At 43.9% G+C, this 24593-nt stretch overlaps 1 protein-coding gene across 1 annotated transcript in view; it reads right to left on the bottom strand.

Moving 5' to 3' along the window:
- The window catches only part of LOC120536578 (integrin alpha-M-like), a 60358-nt gene that overhangs the window by 7889 nt on the left and 27876 nt on the right, over positions 1-24593 (bottom strand). The window contains exons 9-23 of the mRNA XM_039764967.1: positions 23772-23916; positions 22364-22440; positions 18558-18687; positions 18308-18444; positions 14636-14779; positions 14321-14521; positions 13815-13945; positions 12119-12261; positions 9528-9679; positions 6516-6647; positions 6225-6298; positions 5638-5779; positions 5399-5509; positions 2146-2225; positions 1974-2060 (exon numbers count right to left, since the gene is read on the bottom strand). Of these exons, the coding sequence (XP_039620901.1) occupies positions 1974-2060; positions 2146-2225; positions 5399-5509; positions 5638-5779; positions 6225-6298; positions 6516-6647; positions 9528-9679; positions 12119-12261; positions 13815-13945; positions 14321-14521; positions 14636-14779; positions 18308-18444; positions 18558-18687; positions 22364-22440; positions 23772-23916 (1886 nt within the window). The remainder of the gene's footprint in view (positions 1-1973; positions 2061-2145; positions 2226-5398; positions 5510-5637; positions 5780-6224; positions 6299-6515; positions 6648-9527; positions 9680-12118; positions 12262-13814; positions 13946-14320; positions 14522-14635; positions 14780-18307; positions 18445-18557; positions 18688-22363; positions 22441-23771; positions 23917-24593) is intronic.

Below are 24593 nucleotides of genomic sequence, written 5' to 3' on the forward strand. Positions count from 1 at the left end.
GGTGATACACACACCTAAATAGCAAAACCGTACTTCTGTTCTGAAGCAGCAGATAGCCCAAGACTGGGACACGCATCGCTTGAATTCAGAGATTGACCACCGAGATTGAAAGATTCAGCAGCAGAGGACCACAGTGTTCAAATCGAAGAGTGTGTGTGTGTGTGTGTGAGGAGTTGAATGAAAATGAAAATGGCTGCTTTCTAGACAGGGTTTAGCAGGTTGAAGAAATACGTTTACCAACAGTACAGTTAGAAGAAGAGATCATTAGCTGGTAAGTGGCATCAACCAAGGTGTGTCTCGGGGACGGACACCATTACCGAACCTGGCGACTCCTGTTGTGGAGCAATGCGGGTGGCAGGCATTGTACGTGTCACTCATAAAGAGTGCAGACATGGATAGGGTCAGTGGGTGTGTTTGTTTAGGCCAGCCAATAGCAAATTTGGGAAACACTATAAGGTTAGGGTGGCAGGCCTGGAAATGTCTACCTCCATATTGAAATTGGCCATCTGGCAGTGGTGTGGCAGGTGCCTATGGGCTAAAGCTAAAGTGGGAGAGAAGACAGATGTTGAGCCCCCCATTTCAGAGAATGGGAGGGAGATGGAAGGATTACAATTAGGGCATAAATAGGGTCACCCTAGGACGCTGCTATGATAAAACGTAAATACATTCATAACCACCATCCATTATCCACCCACCTATCCATTCATCCATTTATCGAGCAATTACTCGTTATAAACTTATCCCACAAAACCAGGAATGTTTCTATCCATCATATGAATACATCAATTTTCTATCTGTCCGTCCATCCATCTATTGATTGAACAAGCAATTATAACTCATAACTCTATTGATTCCACACCACTGTCCAGTCTGCTGTTCATCATGTGAGTAAACTGGTTATCTGTCCATCCATCCATCCATTAATTGAGCAAATATGTCAATAAATCCAAACAATCAGCATTCAAACTTCCCATCACAAACAGAAATCCGTTATCCATCTGTCCATCCATCTTCTAATTCTGCTCCATCCTGAGCAGGGTCACCAGTGAGCTGAGACCTGAGCCATCAAGCCCAGGGTGCAGGGCAGGAACAGTCACTGGGATGGGGCGCCAGGCCATCACAGCCATTCATTCATCCAATGAGAACTTCCAAAATGATCATTTTACCTTTTCCATACCACCAACCATTCTGCTGTCTTACCTTATGAGCAAGTGAGACGCCCATCCAGCTGGCCATTCATCTATTTAGTGAGCAATTATAAATTATCAATCTCTCCACCTGCCGAAGCTGAGTTTCGGCTCTCCAACCTTCCAATCATTTAATGAACAATTACAAATGCAACCAAAATTTCCAACCATCTGTCACAGAGACAATGCACTTATCCATCTATTCATCTATCCTTCCAATGAAGGAGTATCACATACATCTGTCCATCCGTAGAATAAATATGTTCATCTAATATCTAACATTGGCCATCCGTTCATTCATTCATCCATCCAACCTGACGTGTAGGTAACTCTCCTCTAGTCTTCCACAGGACCTACCCACTGTCCACCTGTCCACATAGTGAGTGACGTTTACCCCCAAACCATGCAGTTCTCTCTTTAATGGGCATACCCCTTACACGGCCATCCATTGACTCATTGAATCCATCCATTCCTCCAAGCATGTAGTTGTCCACTAAACAAAGTCCACCAGTCCATCTATTTTCTAGCTAATCATCCAGCAGTTTGACACTTGGAATGCACACTCCATGACCCTCATAAGCTGACCCACAATGCAATGCAGAGTCAGGCTATTCCAATGGAGGTCTACTTTGCTCCTGGATTGTCATGAGACTCAAAGCAGAAGAAGAATCATGGTAGGCCCATCCTGGTAGGTGGTCTCTTTTCTCCCATATTCCCATACTGGCTGGATGCCCTTCATCTGCTTTATGTGAGGCACAACGGTTGTCACGTAATAGAAAGGCTTACTTGTTCCTGACCAAGATGTTGATAGCGAATTTGACAGGAATCTCCATGCTGTATGAACGCTCGTTGCCCATGTGATTCTGGTTCTCGCTGCAGGAACACAAAACGACAGCCATGTTAAGTTTGAATCGTGGCACCTGGACATCAGCTTCTCATCACTTTTGGCAGGTCCTACCTTGTGGCATTGGCCTGGATCTTCACGGTCCTGTTAAACTGGCTGTTCTCATCCACATCGAAGGTGGCCATAAACACAGCCTACGAAAAGAAAGAACAAAGAGGAAGCAAACCAAGTGAGAAGCTCTGTGAGCAAAATGAGGCTGGAAGAGAACTGCTCGGCCTCTACTAGTCAACCATAGGTAAGAGGACTCCAAAATCCTTCCTGCTCCCAGCAGCAACCATCACTTTTCTAAACTTGGTCTAAGTAATGCAGGTGCTGGAATTTTACCACAATGCTCTGCCATAGACTGGCACACCGTCTGTCTTTGACACCCCGTTAAGAGGAATAAATAGGCTCAAGAAATTGAATGGATGCATATCTGGTTATTCCGGAATTTTTCCAGCAGGCATTTCTTTGTTCCCTTTATCCAATACTAACTGTTAAATGAACAACCACAGGAAATATGCTGTGAAAAAGTATTAGCTTCCTACTAGCTTCTGTTTTTGCACATTTTACACAATGGATGGTTTCTGCAATATTAGAGAAATTTAATCTGAGTGAACATGCAATACTGTTCTTAGATCATCCATCCTTCCATCCATTATCCAACCCGCTATATCCTAACTACAGGGTCACGGGGGTCTGCTGGAGCCAATCCCAGCCAACACAGGGCGCAAGGCAGGAAACAAACCCTGGGCAGGGCGCAAACCCACCATGGCCTTCTTTATTCAAGGAGCAAAGTTAATCAGCACCCCCATCAATCATGTGAAAAAAGTTATTGCCCCCATAGTTTCAATACTTTGTTGCAGTACCTTAAGTTATGACAATTATAACTCAAGACTTCTATAATTTGAATCAGCATTTCATGTTGAGCAAGTTTTAGCGCACTCTTCTTTGCAGAACTACTTTAATTCAGACACATTGGTTGGTTATGCATTTTGGAAAAGGGTGGACTGCTTTCTTCAGGTGAGAGGGGAACAATGTCCCTACGTGGTGAAGCTCAAATATCTTGGTGTCTTGTTCAAAAATGATAGAAATAAGGGACTGCGAGATTGACAAGTGAAGTGGCACCTGCTCTGTGGGCGAATTACTGATGTGTGATGGTGGAGCAGGAACCGAGTCTAAAGACAAAACTCTTGTTTTACTGGTTAATCTACACACCTTGTCCTAACCTGTGGCCATGAACGGTGGGTAATGTCTGTAAGAATGAAATTGTGAGAACAAACAGAAGAAACGAGATTTGTTCACAGGGTAACTAGGCCGACACTGTGATACGGTGAGATGCTCAGTGCTTTGTGAGAACCTCAGAGTAGAGCGAGTGCTCTGCAGGCTGGAGAGGAGCCATTTCTGGTGGTCTGGGCATTTTGTTAAGAAGCTCCTTAGGTGGGTTCCTCTAGAGCTGCTCTGGGCATGAGACCCTGAAAAAGTTTTAGGGATTATATTCCCTGGATGGTTTGGGAATCCTTGGTAATTCCCCCAGGAAGAGCTGGAATCTGTAGATGAGGACAGGGAAGTCTGGACTCACCTGCTTGGCCTGCTGCCACCAGGACCTTCACCAAAATAAAGACAATGATATGAAACATTGTTAGGTTTGCCACCATGAACTTGTTGTTTCTGCATCTCTTTTTAGTTCAAACTACAACTTTGACCAGGCAACTCCAAACCTTCTGAGCCACCCAGTTAGCGACTTGTTTTGTGTTTTATGTTTTTGTGTTGTACAGCATCAGCACCATGATGTTTCAGATCATGGACAGATGACTGGACATTCTCCTTGAGAATATTTTGGTAAAATTGCTCAATTCCCAGTTCCTTCACTAGTGGCAAGTCTTCAAATGCTTCCCCACTCCATCAGAGTAACGCCACCATGTTAATTGTACAGTAGGTCCGATGTTCTCTCTGTCAATCCTCAGACATACTGTAGTGGACTCTGTGTCTTTGGCAGAGTTCTATTTTTGACGCATCTCTCATTAGTCCACTGATGTTATTCTTGGATGACAGAGGCCTCCACCTTGCTATTCTCCCACCAATCCCATTAAATTCCCCATCTCTTTCTTATCGAGGAGTCATGAACTCCGATCAGAGCTGAGGCTGGAAAGGCCTGCAGTTCTTTGGATGTTCTTCTGGGATCCCCCAACTTCTTAAACGAGACATCGCTGTGCCCTTTGGAGTCATGAAGGCAGGCCAGTCTTTCCTGGTAAGACTCTCCGCTGTTAACAGACATTCTTCATTTGGAGTTAATGAAATCCCAGAACCTTAGAAATGGTTTTCCCTTTCCATGGTAAATTTCAAGAACCTATTTCTTCACCTCTTCTGGAATTTCCTTTGATGGAGGTTTAAATGTTCTTCCAGGAACCATGAGGTGATGATGCCATTCTCAGTATATGGGGATGTTTGCATTAATGGGACTGGATGTGTTTAGTCAGCTAAGTCTAATTAATGAACTTTGGTACTAAGGGAGAAATCACCTTTTCACGCCAACAAAACACAATAAAGTAGCGCCAGACTCACTCACTGTGACCCTCGCGCTAAAGTTTGTTCCATCTGTTTGCTTAGAATGAAGGAGGAGAAAAGCCTGAATGACCTCAGAGGTCACGTCTGATATCCACGATTTAAACAATTCTGGTATCCATGATTTTGAGGTTCAGGCTTGGACCTTCTGAGAAGATCAGCGCTCTGCTCCTCTGATGAACTTTCATTTTTAAGCGGCGTCTATTGGTTGTTTTCCTTTGGCACGATTGTCCCCCATCTTTGTCTTTTTGACTCTACAATTAAGCGGAACATCCTAAGGGACTCTCTTATTTACAGAAGCCATTTCGAAATGGTGTTCTATGTTTACTTGGGTTCCCTTTGCCTAATATTATATGAGGGACTTTCAGAAAGTTTCTGGACTTTTTTCAAAAACAAATTACATTACTTTTCTACATAATCACCTTCCTTTGTGATGCAAATTTTCCCAGCATCCTACCAACTTTTTAATGCCCATTTACTACTTCTCCCGCCTTCACCGTTTCCAATGAAAATATAAAAGTGCGGAAACGTCCCTTGTATTTGGTCTAAATTTCCAAAGCCATTCATCGTGAGAAATGTACATAGAGAATATCAAGAAGGGGGCAAATAATTTTTCACAGCACTGTATTTGGCACTGCCCGCTTGTCTATCTTGCTCACAAACCGCTCTGAGATTTATAACCCTCTGGCTTGGGACAGCCTAGCATATTCACGAGGATCGAAATCTCAAGGACGTGGGGCGGTGGTCTTCCACTTGTACCAACCTTGCTGTCCTTCCTGAAGATGGGCCTGTTGATGGAGCAAGTGGTTTGTCTTACTCTGTTCTCAGGTCCTCCAGCTACAGGGTCACACCGGACTGTCATTCTATCAGTTAGCTGCAACGGAGACAAGACGGAAATGTATCAAGCGTGGACAGGACATGTCATTGGGGGGGACTCGGAGAGCAAGGCATGGCTCACACCACACAAGCAAATCCTGGGGCCAGAAAACCAGCATTGCTTACCTGCAGCAGAGTGACACGCCGGTAGGAAAGGCCTGAGGGGTACGTGAGCATCACCGCCGTGTTGTAAGAGTCCTCGTTGTCGTTCTGGATGGAGGCAGTCAGGTTCATTACGGGCGAGAGGCCTACACTGATGAACTTTATCCTGAAAGGCAGGAAGAAGTTACACGTGGTGATGATGATACAAAACTCTGGGGGAATGGCAGATAATGGAGAATCAGCCGAATCAAGACCAAAGAGATCTAACCCAGTCATTCCATGAACGATGATCTCCAGGCCAAGTGTTTTCCCAACGTGACTCGTAATTTGAATCCCAGACCCAGTAACTTGGGTAAAAAGTTTTGGGATTTTCTTGAAGCTGGACTGCCATATATTGGAGCTGTGATATCCCACAATCTGAACAACCCTTGAAGTTCAACTTGATGGGCACCCTTAAGTCACCCAATGCTAATGCATTCCCACTCTTTACATTCAAATAAGATGTCACTAACCAGGAGGAAAATGGTGGTCTTGTACCACCGGCTTATTCAGTCTAAGAGGTGCAGATCTTGCTCTCCACCATTTGGATGTGAACAACACAAAACTCATACCCTGAGAAGTTGAAGGACAGCCTCAGGTAGTCGGTACATTCGTTGTCCTGGCCGCAATTCCTCTCAAATGTCAGCTGCAAACGAAAGAAACATCTGATCAAGATGCCATCTTAAGGGGTGCAGGTTCACCTTCAGACAAGGGAAGGCCTCATGGAGTCTTCCCTTGATCATACCAGAACTTCTCACTGGCGTGTCTAGTTGCCCACTTGCTACCTTCCGCTTTGAACACACTGCCAACTTGTGACGGGCATGTCATGACAGGTGTCCGCAAAATGTCCAGAATATGCTTACCGGTGCTGTGAGCCTGGTGATGGTGTTTCTGTCCATGATGGGTCTGAGGTTTTCCGCAGAGGGGGAAGGTTCACCATTGAGTGTGAAACTCACTTCATTGGTGATAGCGTTCAGCGAGTCTTCCGGGCAGTTCTATATGGAAGGAGACAATGAGAGACACGGAGTTACCAATGGCTACTTCCTGCTCATGGTGAGCACCAGCCATCAATGAAAACTGAACTTCTATGAACAGCGGACATGTGGTGGTGTTAGGGTTAGAGAGTTATGAACAGGTGGGTCCCTCAGGGTCGGAATTTGGATGGCATCACTCAACGTTACTCCCTGCAAGGTCACTTAGTCAAAGGAGGCCACATGCGGCCACTGTGAGAAGAAAGCTGCACGGCCCTTCATTCTGCAGGCAGAAGTGAGAAATGAAACTCACACACAACAGCTCACCACGCAGGTCTCGGCGCCAAGCACATTAGCTAATCGCGTTCATGAGGTTTCAGAACAAGCCATGTTGCAATAACGCCACGCATCTAGCTGGCCAGTTGTGTGTCATCGCCCGCCTGCCCGCCCACCTAATAGGGAGGAACGCGAAGTCGCTGAAGCTAAAACGTTATACAAATTAGACCCTGCTTGCTGAGAAGAGGACTTCCTGCAAGAGTAAAACGCTGACATTTATACTTTCTCTTCTTGTGTTATGGTCACAGCCCAAATAATAATTAATAATAATAGAGCAAAGCAGGGGCTCGCCGGTGGGAATGTAATGAACATGAGCTTTAGAGTTTTGAACGACACCTGTGACCCCCCGAGTTATAGAAATCCATCACTTGCTGGGACACTTCAATCTGTCCGAGGGCCTTAATTCACAACCAAATGAACACAAGGGGGCGACCTTACAAGGACACATGAAGTGTCAGTATGTTCCAGTGTGGTGCTGAGGTGTCACCTACGCCACTCGGGTCCCAATCCAGGTGGTCTGGCGTGTAGTGGGTGAGGCAATGCGCTATCAGCACATGAAAGTATCAGGATCAGGACCTTCAGATGGTGCTCAGACCCCTCGACTTTTTCACATTTTGTTATGTTGAAGCCTTGAACTAAAATTGCTTAAATTAATTTCTCATCTCAAACAAAACTCGATATCCCAGAATAAGAAAGTGAACAGCAGGACAGCAGGATATTTTCAAAATTAACAAAAATGGCTCAGGTGCATCCCATTCCAGTGATCACTGATCATCATCGAGATGTTTCTACACTTCGTTTGGAGTTTCTCTGTGGTCAGTTCAGTTGATTGGGCCGATTAGGAAAGGCGCACACACACACACACACACACACACACATCTGTCTATAGAAGGTGTCACAGGTGAGCAACACGGTCAAAGGAATTGTCTGCAAAGCTCAGAGGCAGGACTGTGCATTTGGGGAAGGCCACAAAAACATTTGTGCAGCACTGTAGGTTCCCGAGATCACTGCAGCCTCCATAATTCTTAAACGGAAGAAGGTTGGACCAGCTGCAACTCTTCCTGGAGCTGGCATCACTCAGCAATTGTGGGAGAAGATCCCTAGTAAGAGAGGTGACCAAGAACTACAATGGTCAGGCTGGTTGAGTTCCAGAGAAACTGTATGGAGATGGGAGAAACTTCTGTAAGGACTACCACAATTGCAACACTCTACTAATCTGGGAGTTATGGCGGAGTGGACAGAATGGCCACTTGGAGTTTGTAAAAGGGCACCTGAAGGATTCTCAACTCCAAACATTATGCCTTGAAGAAACCAGGCACGGCTCATCACCTATGCAATGCCATTCCAAGAGTGACGCATGGTGGTGGCAGCATCAACATGTGGAGTTGTTTTTCCAGTGGAAGGGACTGAAAGAGTAGACAGTGTTGAGAGAAAACTAAACGGACCAAAGTACAGCAATATCCTTTGTGAACACCTGCTTCAGAGCTTTCTGGACCCCAGACTGGGCCAAAGGGTCACCTTTCAGCAGGACAACCAAAGACAACACCAGCGCTGTTAAAGCAATAAAAAAAGAGGCTGACAGCAACCTCTATAAAGTTATTATGGTTTGAGTCTTTCTTATGGAGATTAAAAAGGTGACAAGGCAGAGAAGAAATCAAGAGTAGCGGCATCTGCTGAGGGTGAGGCAAACTGCAGAAGTAGATCACAGGATAGGAATAAGTAGGAGGACAGCCCTGGAACCCACTATGTGCATTCTGCTGGCACTCGCCTACCACTGTGGCTGAAACTTGGATCATGAGAGGACCGGTGGTCCATGGGTTTTCAAGCATATATGGACACGACCCTTATCATTTTACATTTGTCACATGATTACTCACAAACCACTAGGGCTAAAACCTCCATCTTGTTATTAATCAAAAGCTTAAGATGTGATATGCACCGGTAAAGCAAATAATTCGGCTCAAGGCTTTTCTAGCATTAATGGATAAAAATGTTAAAATTCTTCCTTACAGAATACCCATTTCTGCCAAGTTCCTCACATGACCACTAGAGGTCACCATTGCATATTAAAGAAGTTACTCAATCCAGTGGAATTTCTAGGTTTTGGAAACTGACCACCGATAAGAGAATCATGTAAAGGGTTAAAGACAAGGTGGCATTTATGGCCCAGGTACGAGACCCTTTAGTGACCATAAACATTAAGGAAGCAGGTGAAGATGCATGAAGCAGTGGAGAGAAGCCAATGATAGAGCTATCACTCTAAGAAACCGTTCATGAATCAGATTGCTTTATATGTTCACCTTCCTCATTCATTCCACCTGGTGAAATTGCACTGACCATTGGGGCCAAAATCCCCCCCTGCAGTTGGTTATGGAAAGAGCAGCATTAAGATGGCCCCCCCGACCGGCCAGATTTTTTTAGCAGAGAGCACTTGTATTGCACACATGCTAAGCTCTCCCTGCCCATGCATTCTGAATTCCTAAAGGCGGCCATTTGCTCTTTTCAGCTCCTTCCATTTGTGTTGGTTCAAGGTTGCCCTGGGCCCCTCAAAGCCTTCCCAGTACTCACCGGTATAATTAATTTGTGGTTCTTGCAGACTCTCCCAGGTGAGGTCGTGAAGATGCCATTGTTCAGTCGAATGCCTGGAGTGAAGAAGGCCCTGAACCTGGGTCTCCCAGCGTCAAGCACCAGGGTATAGTTGATGGACGCAGTAACGTCAGCTGCAAATAAAAAGGAGATTTGGGCCAAGTGTCGGTTAGATGGACCCCCTGGCCACCTATCAGATTTTTCTGGCATATCAGAAGCATCCACTTTTTAGGCCTGGGCTTCACCCCAACATCCTCATAAAGAGTCTTAGATATCAGCAAAATATGGAAAGGGAGGCTGTAATTGGTGATAGATAGTGTGAAAGGCACTATATAATAGATAGATAGATAGATAGATAGATAGATAGATAGATAGATAGATAGATAGATAGATAGATAGATAGATAGATAGATAGATAGATAGATAGATAGATAGAGTGAAAGGCACTATATGATTAAGATAGATAGATACATTTCTATCTATCTATCTTAATCATATAGTGCCTTTCACTCTATTATATAGTGCCTTTCGCCCTATTATATAGGGCCTTTTGCTCTATCTATCCATCTATCTATATCTATTATATAGTGCCTTTCGCTCTATCAGTTCCTCGCCTTACCCCAGTTTTTTCTGTGCACGTAAACATATTCACTGAATGGACCCTCAGCCCTCCTCCTCCTGCCCTCCCCTTCATTTTCTAAGCACGCCTGACTTCAAACACGGAGCTCATTTCGTTTTCTTCGTGAGCCAGTCGGCCCATTCACGATTTCTTCTCTGCCTGCTCCGCCAACATCTTTCCACCATCCAACCCAGTGTCTTGGGTTCAAATCCCAGTGTTATGGCTTTTTTTGGTGCGTTTTTTATTTGTTAATTATAATTATTTCTGTTAATGCTGTTATTTATTTTTTACATATTTGTCTAATTAACTATTTTATGTCCTGACATTTTTTCCATTGATGTGCCAAGTATTTTGTGGGTGGGTCCCTAAGAGGCGGGGCCAGCTGTCCATCCCTGTTGACTGACTGCTCCCAGCCCTGTAAAGGCTGATGGGAGTTGTAGTCCCTTGCCATTCATTGAATGTGCTTGCTGGTTCGGCGAGTTCTCCTCTCTTTGATCCGAGTCAAAGGAGAACTTTTAATACTTGGTTTTCATCATTTATTGCAGCAAAGGTGTTATAAAACTAACATTTTTTTTTACATATTCTCTCAATCGTTTTGCATTTCCTTGATCTCCATTGCGATGACATTGCCTTATTTTAAATGCAGCTACTGTTGCACCACGTGACTGAATTAGCGGGGCATATTGCGGCGGTTTGGTTGTACCATATATCGCATCATGTGTCAGTTTCAAGTTCATCGTAGCACTTGACTCAAGCGACGGTTCAGTTTCAGTTTACTCCACAACTGCCTTTACAGCTCTGTTCTGTTTTTAGTTGGAGGCTCCGCCCTACTCATGAATATTGATGCGTGATCGTAGAGTAGCAAAATGTGTAGAACTTTTCCTGATTTTTTGCAGCACGATGTTATCTCATCCACTAGATGGCAGCAGAATTCAATCCCCAGAGTTATTCAGACTTAAAGATGGAAAGCGGATCGTTAGACTTCAGACCGAGTCTGACTTGTGGCTAACTGTACTTGCATAGAATTCTGATCCCGTGTCACGCTCGGGATTTAACGCCAAGGTGGATAAAAACATGTGGGATGTTGAATGATTGCATTTACAGAAGCTTCTTCCAACAAAGATCCAAAAAATGTTCAAGAAAAGGGTGGACAGAAGAGCAAATGGCAGGATGTGAATTGTGGGCATTGCAAAGGAAGCACGGAGAACGTGAGCAGGACAGGACTGTGATATGGATAACATCCGGAATAAGAGAAAAAGGGAAAGATGATGAATTCAAGAAATGTAGCCATCAGGAGGATTGTTAGGAGCAACGATTAGAAACACAAGATAAGGAATAAAAGAGAATGGAGGAGTCGATTGGGTTACCGTAGGTAGCGGGCGTCAGTTCAGCTAAGACAATCCCAGCTAGTGGGCCGAGGATAAACGGTGGTCCAGGAGAGGAGCTGCACCAGGGAACCATAGGACTTGGGGGTCCGCAGTGACTGCCGGGTGTTGTTTTAAAATACTTTATTATTAACATACCGTATTGACGTCAGACCGACAAGGTTAACAGTGTTATCCGTCCCACAATGCTATAAACCTTAACGGTCCTTTCAGGGAGTTTACTTGCTTGATGTGGTCAGTGTTTAGGTGGATTTAATTTATTTAAACTTAAGGGGGTCCTAATTTATATTTATTTGCACTAGTGGCTCTCTGCGAGAGATGTGAAAATGGGGGCAACAAGGCATTAGGGGGCAGCCTGTTTGTGCATAAAGAGCAGCGGTTATGGTTTTTGTTTGCCGACTTCCAGAAAAAAAAATGATAAGAGGGAAGTGAAAGTGAACGAAAAGGGAAGCAGACAGGAGGTGTCAGGTTTAGACGAGTGGACTACGGAGGAGCTCAAACAAATGAATAAAGACAGACAGAAGTGCACGTCAGCCTCTGGGTGACCCCGGAGCTCAGCTCACCCTTACCTACGTTGTCTTTGGTGACTTTTGTGACAGTGAAGCACACCTCCATCGTGTGGCTGGCCTCTTTTTGGCAGTCGCTGCTGCTCGTCTTTATCAAGTCAGGCTTGTAGGTGATTGTGGTTTTCACGCTGAGCACTGGCCTCGACCTGCGGACATTAACACATCGATGAGTCATTACTCCGAGGCAAAGTTTAAACCTAAAGAGCTTTTTTTAGCTAAATTAGAAATGTGGAGCAAAGAAGCAAGACACAGTCAAAGGGTGGAAAGAAAGCACTGTCCAGGGTGCAAGAAGAAATAGGAATAGTACAAGATAATCTGAAGCCCTATGTAAGATGGAGGCTCAACGTTATGTAGTCAGGCCTGCATTTGGCATCTGCTGTTTATTGGGGAGGCCGTCTTGTTGAAAACCACCGGGGAGTGGGGTGGGGGTTAGTGTCCAGGTCCATTAAGCAGAACTATGGGAGGTGCCAACCCCAGTTATAAGGTAAGGCTCCATATAAATGTCTAATATTTACCGAAGACTTGGGAATGCGGACGGATCAACACTAAAATTTGGACTTTGATATCAATACCAGCTTTCTTATCTCAGTACTGCTAACGAAATGATAAAAAAGCAAATGATGGGTAACCCCCCTCCACCCAACCAGCTCCTAGCTGCATTGACCCCCAATTCACACAAATACACTGAATCTGATGCACTCCATATATCAAAACAAGGAGGGACCCCCATACTATATGGGACCCCCTTGTATTTACAATAGTGCTCATATATGCATATTATAATGCAGGGTGCATTCATAAGTAAAGGTGGGGTGGGGTTGAGGTCCCCTGTGGACTTCCCATCACTCTGATATAAGAGGGTCCAGTATGCACTCACTCACTTCCAGTACCGAAATTTGCATAAAGTCAATATAAGCACCATTTTAAAAAAGTTGGCATTTCAGTACTTCTTCAGTAGCGGCATATGCCATGCCAGGCAACATTACAAGGCAAGCAGGCCTCAAGGGTGTTTTGATTTTAAGGGGCACTAGGAGACGGTGGTCCATGTTATGTAGCCAGATGCCAGTTGGTTCATTCCATTTATGGACGACTGAATATCCATATGGGAACAAGTGCCCAGGTATTTTTGGGGTGTTGGCACTAATTCACAAAGGCAGGTCCCCCACATGGCGCCTGCTGTTTATTCTTTTTTGAGAAATGTACTGCTGAACACCACCAGAAAGAGATAATCATTTGGATTAGGCAGTTCTGTGTTGTCTATTCAGACCCCATATTGGTTGGTACACCCTGTTGCTGTTCAGTCTCTCTTTGGGGACCGACGTCACAGGTCTTTTGAAATGCATCACTAAGTGATGGCCGCCCTCACGTTATGCAGCCGGATCCCCAGTCGGCTCCTTCTGTTTAGTGACGACTGTGGTACTTGGCCTGAATACCATGAGGATGGGCCTGGTCTCAAAGACCCTTTGTCTAAGGATCACTAGGGGATTGTGGCCACACGGCACATAGTGAGGTCCCCGGTTAAAAGTTGTGGGATTTATAGCTGAAGATTCAAAAGGTTCCAAAAAAGTGTTGCTGGTTTCTAAAATAGGAAGATCTACTAACCTTAGAGTCTCCTCAGTGGAGCACAAGGAATGAAACACAAAAGAAATAACACGGAATTCCGTTTCCGAGGACAGAGACTCACCCCATTTCCGCTTACCTCAGGATTAAGACTTTGCCTTGGGATCCAACTGCCAGGTCTGGAATTTGATCTCCAGACAAGTCCATGATCCCATTGAGAGAGTGGCCGAATAAAGTCATTCCATCCATACTTTTGGGGGCTTCGATTCTCTAAGCAACACGGAATGCAGACATAGTCAGTTATTATTTTTTTTTTTTTTGTAAGCCAGGATGCAAACTCTGAGATAAAACTTTGGTTCTTGGACTTCATCTCTGCAAGTGTTACAATTCTGGACCAAAATGTACAGAAAGGGTTCAAATACAGATGTGAACCCAAAAATAAAATCATTAAAAATATACAAAATTATCATGAAGCTTCCAAAAGCAGAAAAGAAATAAGAACTAAATAATAAATAGCAAAAAGCATTTCCAATAAAGACGAGTAAATGCCCAAAGACCTGGCTTCTGTAATTCATCTCAGAACATATTTTGGGGTGCAAATGACTTAAATCAAGCCACGGCAGGCCTTGCTGGTAGCTTGCTCACCTGGCTGTAGGACCTCAACCCCTCTGAGCCTCCATTAAAGATATAAATGCTGCCTCGCCCATCGTTCTCCAGAGGAGCTCCCACAGCCACCTCGTTCATGCCATCTCCATTGAGGTCTGTGGTTTGAGAAATGGATGCCCCAAACCTGGAGTACGGTTGGCCTTCCACACCCTTCAGAGAGTTCGTGAGAACAAACTGCCTCTGGATGGTGAGAAACCAAGGATGGAAACATTATTAGAATATGGAGACCTGCAAGAGGAGGGAATCAAGTGAGAGCAACCATGGAAGTAGCGTCCTTTGACTAGTTTGACTTACGGTACGGGAATCGAATTGGTAGACAAACACCTGGCCTTCTCTTCCAGGACTGTAATACAGAGGGGCGCCAACCAGCAGGAGGTCCGTTTGTCCTTTGCTTGTCAGGTCAACAGAGCAAATCACTGACCCAAAAGAGGAACCGATCTGTAAAAGTCAGAGAGGAACAGACTTGATACCACAGAACAGACAAAGGAAGAAGAGGAGGAGGAGAGGTGTCACCATGACAGATAAGAGTTAAGGGCCTAAGAGGACGTTGCTGTCCTACGCAGAGGACCACATTTAATTCTGATGTACTGCAAGTCACACTTCCTGTGAATATGTCAGGCTCTAGTGTGGGCGGCATGACTAACAGCTATGAAGATCTGTGATGTATCTTCAAGTGACCAGAACAGTCAGATTCTCACACCTCATTGAGGACAAAACCACAAAACATTAACTCTCTCACAGAGTTTGAGGAGTTCAAAATAATTAGAGGCAGAAGAACTCGTGAATGGCCACTGCCTATCATAAACATTTGGGGCTGAGTGCCTTATGGGTGGTGATTCAGAGGTGCAAAGGGCAAAGGCGCCAATGTGGTGGTCACTTCCATTCTTACAGTGAAGACACCCAAACAGCTCTGAAGCCTCTTGTTTACCGTCGTCCTTCTCCACCTCTTCAGTTCCCTAGAGATAAAGAACGATGGCAACGGGAAGTTGATGTTGTCATTCAATGGACCAAAGTAAATCAGGAAGCACCGCTTCTAATAGGCAGCTAATCGCAGACGTCCCTCCTACTCCCACCCGCTCCCCCATTCCCATCCTATGACAATTAAATGACAATTCCCAGCTCAGACCCCAACACTCTCAGTCGATCTTCTTTACATTTTCGCTCTGACATACCGTGATAACCTGGAAACAAACTTTCAGGATCACATTGCAGTGCTGCAAAATCCTTTGACCAGCAACCCCGTGAGACATTTGCTTCAATTCAAGGAATTTTGTCGACTTAACCGCCTAGAACTCCAATTTTCAATGGGAGTCACAGAAGCTGGAGCTCCAACAGATGGCACCCTTGACAAGGTGAAATGATCTTTTCACATATTTTTATGATCAGAGCTTTTAGGTACAGCTGTCCAATGGCCAGAATGGCTAAGAAATTATCCGTGTGTGATATCATGGGGTTCAGGACATCACGTGTGCCTCTTGGTAAGAATGACGTCCAGGTCCGTCAACCTGGACGTTGAAGACACCATCTGTGCAACAACCCAACTGCTGGACCTAAAAGCCTCCCAAGATGAGGATTTCTCCTTTGACACAGATGTTACTGTAAACCAGCGTTTCTCAACCTTTAAGTATTTGCGACCCGAGTTTTTATAACAGATTTAATTGCACCCCTCCTAACGCTTTTTTGAAACCCTAATAAAATGTATTCCTATATTTTTTGCTGCCGATACACCGCTACAAGTTTAAAATCTCCCTATGAATAGCGAAATTACGCCACATATGGCAACACTGCCCACCTCCTTTTTTATTTCTCGCGCTTTCACGGAAAGTTTCAATCTTTGCCGAATTTACTAGAGATGCACCTGCTAGTATAAATGTGAACTTCGTCTCGCCGAGGCCATATTTCAGTCTGGTTGTTTGACTTAAGTACTCGATAGTGTTTGTAGCAACTCGAATATACGTTGTCAAAACCAAACAGTTTTAAGCTCACCACCATGGATACATTTTTAATTGGGCGCAAACGAGCATCGGACAATTGTGAAGCGCGGAGAAGAGCGTCGTTCCGAAGGTTAAATCGAGAAAACATTCTGTATAAAGAGTATTTAAATCTAACTCTCAATTTATTTTTCTAGTATCAGAATGTAGTTTAAGTTCATTTGTTTTGGTTTCAATAGATGAATTTTTCATATTTCCGATTCTTATTTTCTTTTCTTCCACATCTTTGCGCCCCCCTAGAGAGGCACGCCTCACCGTTTGAGAACCACCGCTGTAAACTTTCTGGAAATGATTATTTAAGCTGACGCTGAAGCAAGGATACAGCTAGGCTTTACATGAAGACTTTAGTGATTAACAGTACTTTCTGTTATTTATTTCATTTAGTTTAAGTTATTCAGCTTTTAATAAATGCTACTTTGCTTTCATTTTTCTATATTTTGTACATCTTGGGTGACTGAAGTTAAAGTGCGCAGGGCACCTTGTGTGGCAAGTCCGCCGCTTTCGTTCTCACAGTGTTAGCAGGCTGAGGGGGGACGCCCCCCTAGAGCACAAAGCATCATTGGCTGATAAGTGGTATTGCCAGAGGCGTGTCAGCCTCAGTTTGTCTGAATTATCCTTGGAGATCGAGGCCTGTCAGCCTGTAGGTCTCAGTTATATCCAAGGACAGCGGTGTGTTGTTCACGTCGAGTCCCAGTGTGGAGTGCTGAGGTGTGAGAGGCTGACAAGGCAGAATTAATTTTACGGTGCGAGTGCAGGCCAACTAATAACGGACGTTGATAAGGTCCACTAAGCCCATCATGATACTCCAACCTAAATTAGAAGAATTCTGTTTTGCCACATTCAGTACACATGAACTGCTTAAATTGAGGGATTCATCATTGGGATGAAAAAGTTCAGCAGCAGCGGACAACAGAAACGTTTTTGAATTAAATGAAGGATTCAAATCTCGGACACGTTTGAGGAGCCCACGTAGAGAAGGTCTTGGACTGATGTGTGAAGCGAATGGGAACAGTTGGAATGCCACTCTGCGACTTCCACAAATTGAGTTTACGTTTCTCTCTCTTGCCATTTCATCCCTTTACGTTCTCAACCCCCATATGTCACGATCTTCAACCTTTTAACATTTCATGTGTAAACTCCTGTGTACCGTAGATCCTGTCAATCGATACGTGGATTATAAGGTTTTGAGACTCACAGAAGTAGAATTCGAGTGGATGGAAACAGGGCTGCTCCTCCAGCCAATGGTAAACTCAACTACCAAAAGCCATGATAAATGAGTATAGAAGCAATTTAAACTGTTACATTTATTACTTCTCAAAATATGATACTTCTGACAACTCTAGCATGACGTATGGAAGGCTCTGGCACTTTTCAGGCCGACAGTGGAATAACTTTAGAAAGGAAATGCCATCTCTTGAGGCCTACAATGGGAATTAGTCAGGGTCGGTCACAAATGGTCCTTCCAAGACCCATTAATGGCTCCTGGTGTCTGTCCATATCTACATAAATATTCACAGAAAAATAAAAATCATGCAAATAAGACAAACAATTTTGGTGGATTTTCAACATAACTTACATGGTTGCTCAAGTTTTTCTAAGAAGGCTTCAACTTCACAAAACAGGAGAGGCCAGGCCAGGGCAGAGCAAGGGGACGGGGATGTTGGTGTATTTAGATGGCAGGGTTGCTGGACTTCTTTAATTCCCACTCCAATCCCAGTTTTGAATGGTAACCAGGAGACATTGTGGGATCCCACCATCCATCCTTTTGGCAACAGAAACTGAAAGCCTCCATTGATCTTGCCAGTGAAGCAGCACGTTCATCTTCTCCTGGACCGCATTGCCAGGCCTCATTTTCTCCACTTCTCCTCCGGTGACAGATTTTACGTCCCTACCACCATTGTCTATGACCTATGACCCAACGGTAGCCTTTACCAGACCTGAACCATCACTCCCATGCCCTAGTCAGAGATCTCACCTGTTGGCCATCGATGGTGTACTTGTGGCCCTTCATGTGTTGCTGAAACACGACGACTCTCCCTCTGTGTCTGTAACGAGGTGCTCCTATAATGAAGTAGCTGAGGCTCCCCACCGTCGCACTTTCCATGGTGTATCCTGAAATAGAGGAAAAAATTCTGAAGGACAAACCTCAGCTGTCAGGTTTGGTAACCTGCTAAGGTGATGTTGCTAAGCACCTTCATCAAGTCGCAGCTCAATGTCTTACTCACCCATGTAGGACTCCTTCATGTCACTGTGCTGAAAAGTCATGTTGTAGAAATCCAGACCTTTATATCCTTCTTCAAAAAATCCCCCAGACCAGTCGTAGGCCCCCACTGCTCCAAAAAGAACATGTCCATCCTTAGATGAGAAACGGAAAGAAAAGGAGTCAACTGTCAGGTTTGCTTTTTAGACATTCCTTGTAGAAATCTGCAGAGTTTCCAAAAAATACGTTGTAAACAAACATAACACCAACCTTTTTATTTTATCGTATACGAAGTCTAAGGAAAGTACTGGAATCATCCAAAAATTGAATTTTGAGATTTTACTGAATGAACGTTTTACACCTCCCTGAGTCTGAAAATACCATTTTTGAAATTATGTCTGTGTGTGTGTGTGTGTGTGTTGTGAACTATGGCCGACAGCTTTTCCCGGCTAATACCCCCAAGCCACCAGACGGAGCCCTCCCTGCAACGTGGAGATGCCCCAAATTCCAGCAGGGCATCATGGACCTTGGAGTTTCCCTTCACGGCCCTGCTGGATACCATGGGGGCCACCAGAGGACGCTGCAGGGAGGCTCAAGGACTCGTATGTTCAGTATGGCCCGGAAGTACTTCACAGTCACGAGGACAGAAGAAATAAAGTACTTAAGAAACTGAAGAAAAAGAGGAGTTTTCACCTGACCCGGAAGTGCTGGGTAATCACATGGACTGAGGGATCAGAAGCACTTCTGGGTCAAGGAATATAAAGGACTGTGGGAAATCCCAGACGGCTGAGTCGAATTGGAAGGAAGGGTGACAACGCGTCTGGGAGTGGAGGATCTGATTATTGATTAGTTATAATTGTATTATTTATGAGTATAGTGGAGTGGACGGTGCTTTGTGCACTTTATTATTGTAATAAAATCAATTATTGGACTTTTATCTGGTGTCTAGCGTTTGGTCTGAGGGTTCACAGGGATGACAGCGCCCCCTATCTGTCACAGTGTGTATGTGTGTGTATAAACACGATAACCTGAGTACACTTTCACTTCGCTCAACCAAATTTTGCATACAAGTATTGGCTACAAAATGTAGATTTCTTCAACTTTCGAGTTATTTCCGCTAACCAGAAGTGGTACTTTACCTGAAAAGTTTCCCCAAAAATATAAAAAATATGACAATTTCACATCACATTATGGTAAAGCACCTCATTCTAAGCATTTTTTGTTGCTTTGCATTTTCTCGAAAAACAACCGGTTTTCGAGATAATCATAATTTTTCGTTTGACGTTCAAATGAATGAATATGAATTTCCCCTTGGGATTAATAAAGTATCTATCTATCTGTCTATCTATCAAAATGGTCATACATACGTATTTGAGAATGATTGTGCCTTACGTAAGTGAAAATTTGCATACAAGTATTATATTACACACGTTACTAAAGTCTCTTGCAACTTGTGACCCACTTTCGCTTACTGAAAGTGGTAATTTACCTGAATTGTTCGCCAAAATAAAATGACCATGGCAAATTTTCAATATAGGTAATTATGGTAAAGCAAATGATTTTGGACATTTGTTATCTTGTTGCATTTTCTCAGAAAGCATACAGTCTTCTAGATAATTAGAATTTTCAATAGTAAAACGTGTGCATACCAGCAGTGAAACATGTTGCGTTGTGCCGTTATGCTTGCATAAACACCAGGGGCCTTGTGCATAACGTCGTGCGTTTGCACAAATACGTCGCGTATTCCCCTTTACACGCTCAAATCAAATTCTATTTAATCTTCTCGTTCACTTCACTGCAGAGGAGCACAGCAACTTCATTAAAAATGTGACATGCTGCGTATTCTCCACACGAAGACAAATCCCAATGCGCCATCATGCACATGATGGTCACCTCCACTGGAAATCAACATGGAAAGCCGCATAGATAGATAGATAGATAGATCTGAAAGGTGCTATATAATAGATAGATAGATAGAAATATGCGTATATCTATCTATCTATTATATAGCACCTTTCATATCTATCTATCTATCTATCTTAATCATATAGTGCCTTTCGCTCTATTATATAGCATCTTTCAGATCTATCTATCTTAATCATATAGTGCCTTTCACTCTATTATATAGGGTCTTTTGCTCTATCTATCCATCTATCTATCTATTATATAGTGCCTTTCACTCAATCTATCTATCTATCTATCTATCTATCAGTTCCTCGCCTTACCCCAGTTTTTCTGTGCATGTAAACGTATTCACTGGATGGACCCTCAGCCCTCCTCCTCCTGCCCTCCCCTTCATTTTCTAAGCACGCCTGACTTCAAACACGGAGCTCATTTCGTTTTCTTCGTGAGCCAGTCTGCCCATTCACGATTTCTTCTCTGCCTGCTCCGCCAACATCTCTCCACCATCCCACCCAGTGTCATGGGTTCAAATCCCAGTGTTATGGCTTTTTTGGTGTATTTTTGATTTGTTAATTATAATCATTTCTGTTAATGCTGTTATTTATTTTTTACATATTTGTCTAATTAACTATTTTATGTCCTGACATTTTTTCCATTGATGTGTATTTTGTCGGTGGGTCCCTAAGAGGCGGGGCCAGCTGTCCATCCCTGTTGACTGACTGCTCTCAGCCCTGTAAAGGCTGATGGGAGTTGTAGTCCCTTGCCATTCATTGAATGTGCTTGCTGGTTCAGCGAGTTCTTCTCTCTTTGATCCGAGTCAAATGAGAACTTTTAATACTTGGTTTTCATCATTTATTGCAGCAAAGGTGTTATAAAACTAACATTTTTCTACATATTCTCTCAATCGTTTTGCGTTTCCTTGATCTCCATTGCGATGACATTACCTTATTTTAAATGCAGCTACTGTTGCACCACATGACTGAATTAGCGGGGCATATTGCGGCGGTTTGGTTGTACCGTATATCGCATCATGTGTCAGTTTCAAGTTCATCGTAGCACTTGACTCAAGCGACGGTTCAGTTTCAGTTTACTCCACAACTGCCTTTACAGCTCTGTTCTGTTTTTAGTTGGAGGCTCCGCCCTACTCATGAATATTGATGCGTGATCGTAGAGTAGCAAAATTTGATAACAATGCAGGTATAACAGACAATAACTTTGAATAATGTTAACGTTTATCCCCCGTGTGTGGAATTGAAGAGTCGCATAGGGTGGGGTCTCCTCAGTCTGTCAGTGGAGCTGCTCCTCTGTCTGGAGATGATCCTGTTCAGTGGATCCAGTGGATTCTCCATGATTGACAGGAGCCTGCTCAGCGCCCGTCGCTCTGCCACGATAGCTTGCCCTCCGCCTCCCCGGCCGCAGTCATCCTTTCTGGTTTCTTAATTCCTGCAGATGATTTCAATGGCCTGCACGCTCCATGAGTGGTGCATTTATCAGATGCACCTTTAGCTCTTTGATCATCACGATTGTACCAGTAGGAGAACCTCAACACATGGCTCACGACTTAATAAAATGTCACAGCAAATGAGCCCGGTGATTTTTAGTTTCACTGGAGATCTTTATATGAATGTTAGGTAAAAGCTTCCAGGAATGGAACTAAAAACCTTTCTTCTTGTGCTTTTGGCACAAAGTTTACTGGACGCAAAACATAATTTGTTTGGGAAATGGATTGGCAAATCGACACAAAAGGGTTTAGCTGTGAATTAAGTTTGGCCTAAATGGTTTTGGTCATCACCATTCATAGGGTCAGTATGGAGTATAGTGACACATTTACTGGCAGGCATTAATCAGTTGATGTGCTGCTCTGGTCTGAAAGCCATTAAGTCACCCAATCATTCACAGATTTGACTGAAAGTACAAAAAGGTACTCACAGAGCTGACCAGAGTGCTGAAGCCTCCTTGCGACAACTCCAACTGGAAAGAACTGACTTGGGCGTCCTTTTGAGTTCCTGCAAAATAAGAAAATGCACAGCGGATGTTCAACCTTGTCTTCCTGCTAGGCTGATCTCATTGGATCAAAAGCGGAGTGACGCGTCACGTGGTCTCAGCCACCAAGCTATTGACGTCACTCTGTGACGATTGCTAAAGTTCTAGTTGTAGAGTTTGTTTATTGTTATGATTCATTGTTAAACTCTTTCTTTTTTTATTTTTTTAAATCGTTTAGGTCTATCGTTGTATCATCACAGCGTGACTTGAACAGCGTAAAGGCTTAGGCAGATGAAATTTAATGTGAGGAAATGTAAAGAGTTACACATAAGAAGCAAAAATGTTAGATTTTTAAATACACAATGGGAGGTCTGAAAATCAAAAGTACGTCGTAGGAAGAGGATTTAGGAGTCGTAGTGGACTTGACACTAATCAACTTTCACACAGGGTTCAGAAGCCATGAAGAAGGCTAAGAGGTTATATAGCGCCTTGATGTGTGGAGCACAAGTCGCCGAAGGTCCTGCTCAAGCTGGTGAGGCCTCATTTGGAGTCCTGTGTGCAAGTTTGGTCTCCTTAAAGACACAACAGCACTAGAGAAGGTCCAGAGAAGAGCGACCAGGGCTACAGGAGATGTGTGATGAGGAAAGATTAAAGGAGCTGAGCCTTTACAGGAGACGAAGAGGAGACCTGAGTGAAGTGTTTGCAATGATGAAGGGAATTAGTCCAGTTGGATCGAGACGGTGACTTTAAAATGAGTTCATCAAGAACACGGGGACACCGTTGGAAACTTGTGGAGGGGAAATTCGCACAAACATTAGGAAGTTTTTCTTTACACAAAGAAGCACCAAGTAGTGTCATAGACAGGAGGACTTTAGAGACCTGCAAAATTCAACTTGATGTCATTTTGAAGGAATTAAGTAGATAGGACTGGTGAGCTTTGGTGGGCTGAATAGCCCGTCCTGATCTAAATCTTTCTGATGTTCTAATGTCTTAGGGTTCAAGGGATGGAGGTAGAAGTGTAAGTGAATGGATCAAGAATTGAAGGAAAGGGGTCTCACTGGGGAGGAGGTGCAGGACCAGTCTGTATGGAAGATGATGATGATGATGATGAAGACAAAGATTACCTCGAGATCTAAAATGTCCATTCCCTGGTAATTTCCATTACCGATCCTGGAGGGCAATATTACATGCCCCACTAGGTCCTCTGTTAGCCTTTGAAAAACTTTCTAAGCCTGACACAACATTATTGGTGAGCCTGTTGTTCCAAAAACCATCTGTAGGTCCAGAAGGCTCATCCTCTGCTGGAAGACAACAACTTGTAATTCAAAGAGAAAAAGAAACCCTATAGAGATACCTTCAATGGCGAAGATTTTCTCCTGCAGTTCAGCCTTAATTCCATTGAGAGCGCTGAAATCACCCACGCGGAAGACATTGTTATCATTGGAAGCGATGGTTTTCAGCTGCTGCTGTGCTTCTCGCTTACTGAATGCTTCACCAACCTGGGCACAAAGAGAGGAGCTCCTTAAACATCAGGGTGGTTCTGGCTGTACAGGTCTTATCATGAGACTCAAAGTGTGTGTGTGGAGTGGAGTGGTCATCAGACAACCTATCTGATCGGTTTGCTTACTCTGGCTATGTGACATCACTGAGGGGGATCAAAAAACTTAAGAATGTCAGGACGTCACTCTGAAAACTGAAGTGGAGCAAAAAGTGGATGTTAGAACGAGCTGACGATTAACCAATACGACCATATGAGATGGATTTAGGAGTCGTGGTGGACTCGTCACAGCTTACATCTACACGCGCCATTAAAAACGGATACCTGAATGTGTCACGAAGTGTAGGGCACTAGACAAGCATAGGGCCGCCCCAAAGATCAGCGCTTGGCCCTCTTGTCGTCTCGCTCAGCCCCTCCTCGCTAGGTCTGATCATTCAGTTCCCCAATTTCTCATATCGATACCATGCCAATCACATGTAGCTGTACCACTCACTTCCTCCAGAAGACCACCCAGTACCAGTTAGAATCTTTGCAGGCCTCACTGATATTGCAAACTGGATGAAGGGACACTTGTGGTGTGAATTTTTGTAAACAACTTGATAAATATTTTGTATGTCTTTATTTGTAACTTAGACAAAGCAATGAAAATTTTAGTGTTATATCATTGATAAGAATAGC

The sequence above is a fragment of the Polypterus senegalus genome, chromosome 10 (genome assembly GCF_016835505.1).
Source record: "Polypterus senegalus isolate Bchr_013 chromosome 10, ASM1683550v1, whole genome shotgun sequence".
Classification (NCBI taxonomy): Eukaryota; Metazoa; Chordata; class Cladistia; order Polypteriformes; family Polypteridae; genus Polypterus; species Polypterus senegalus.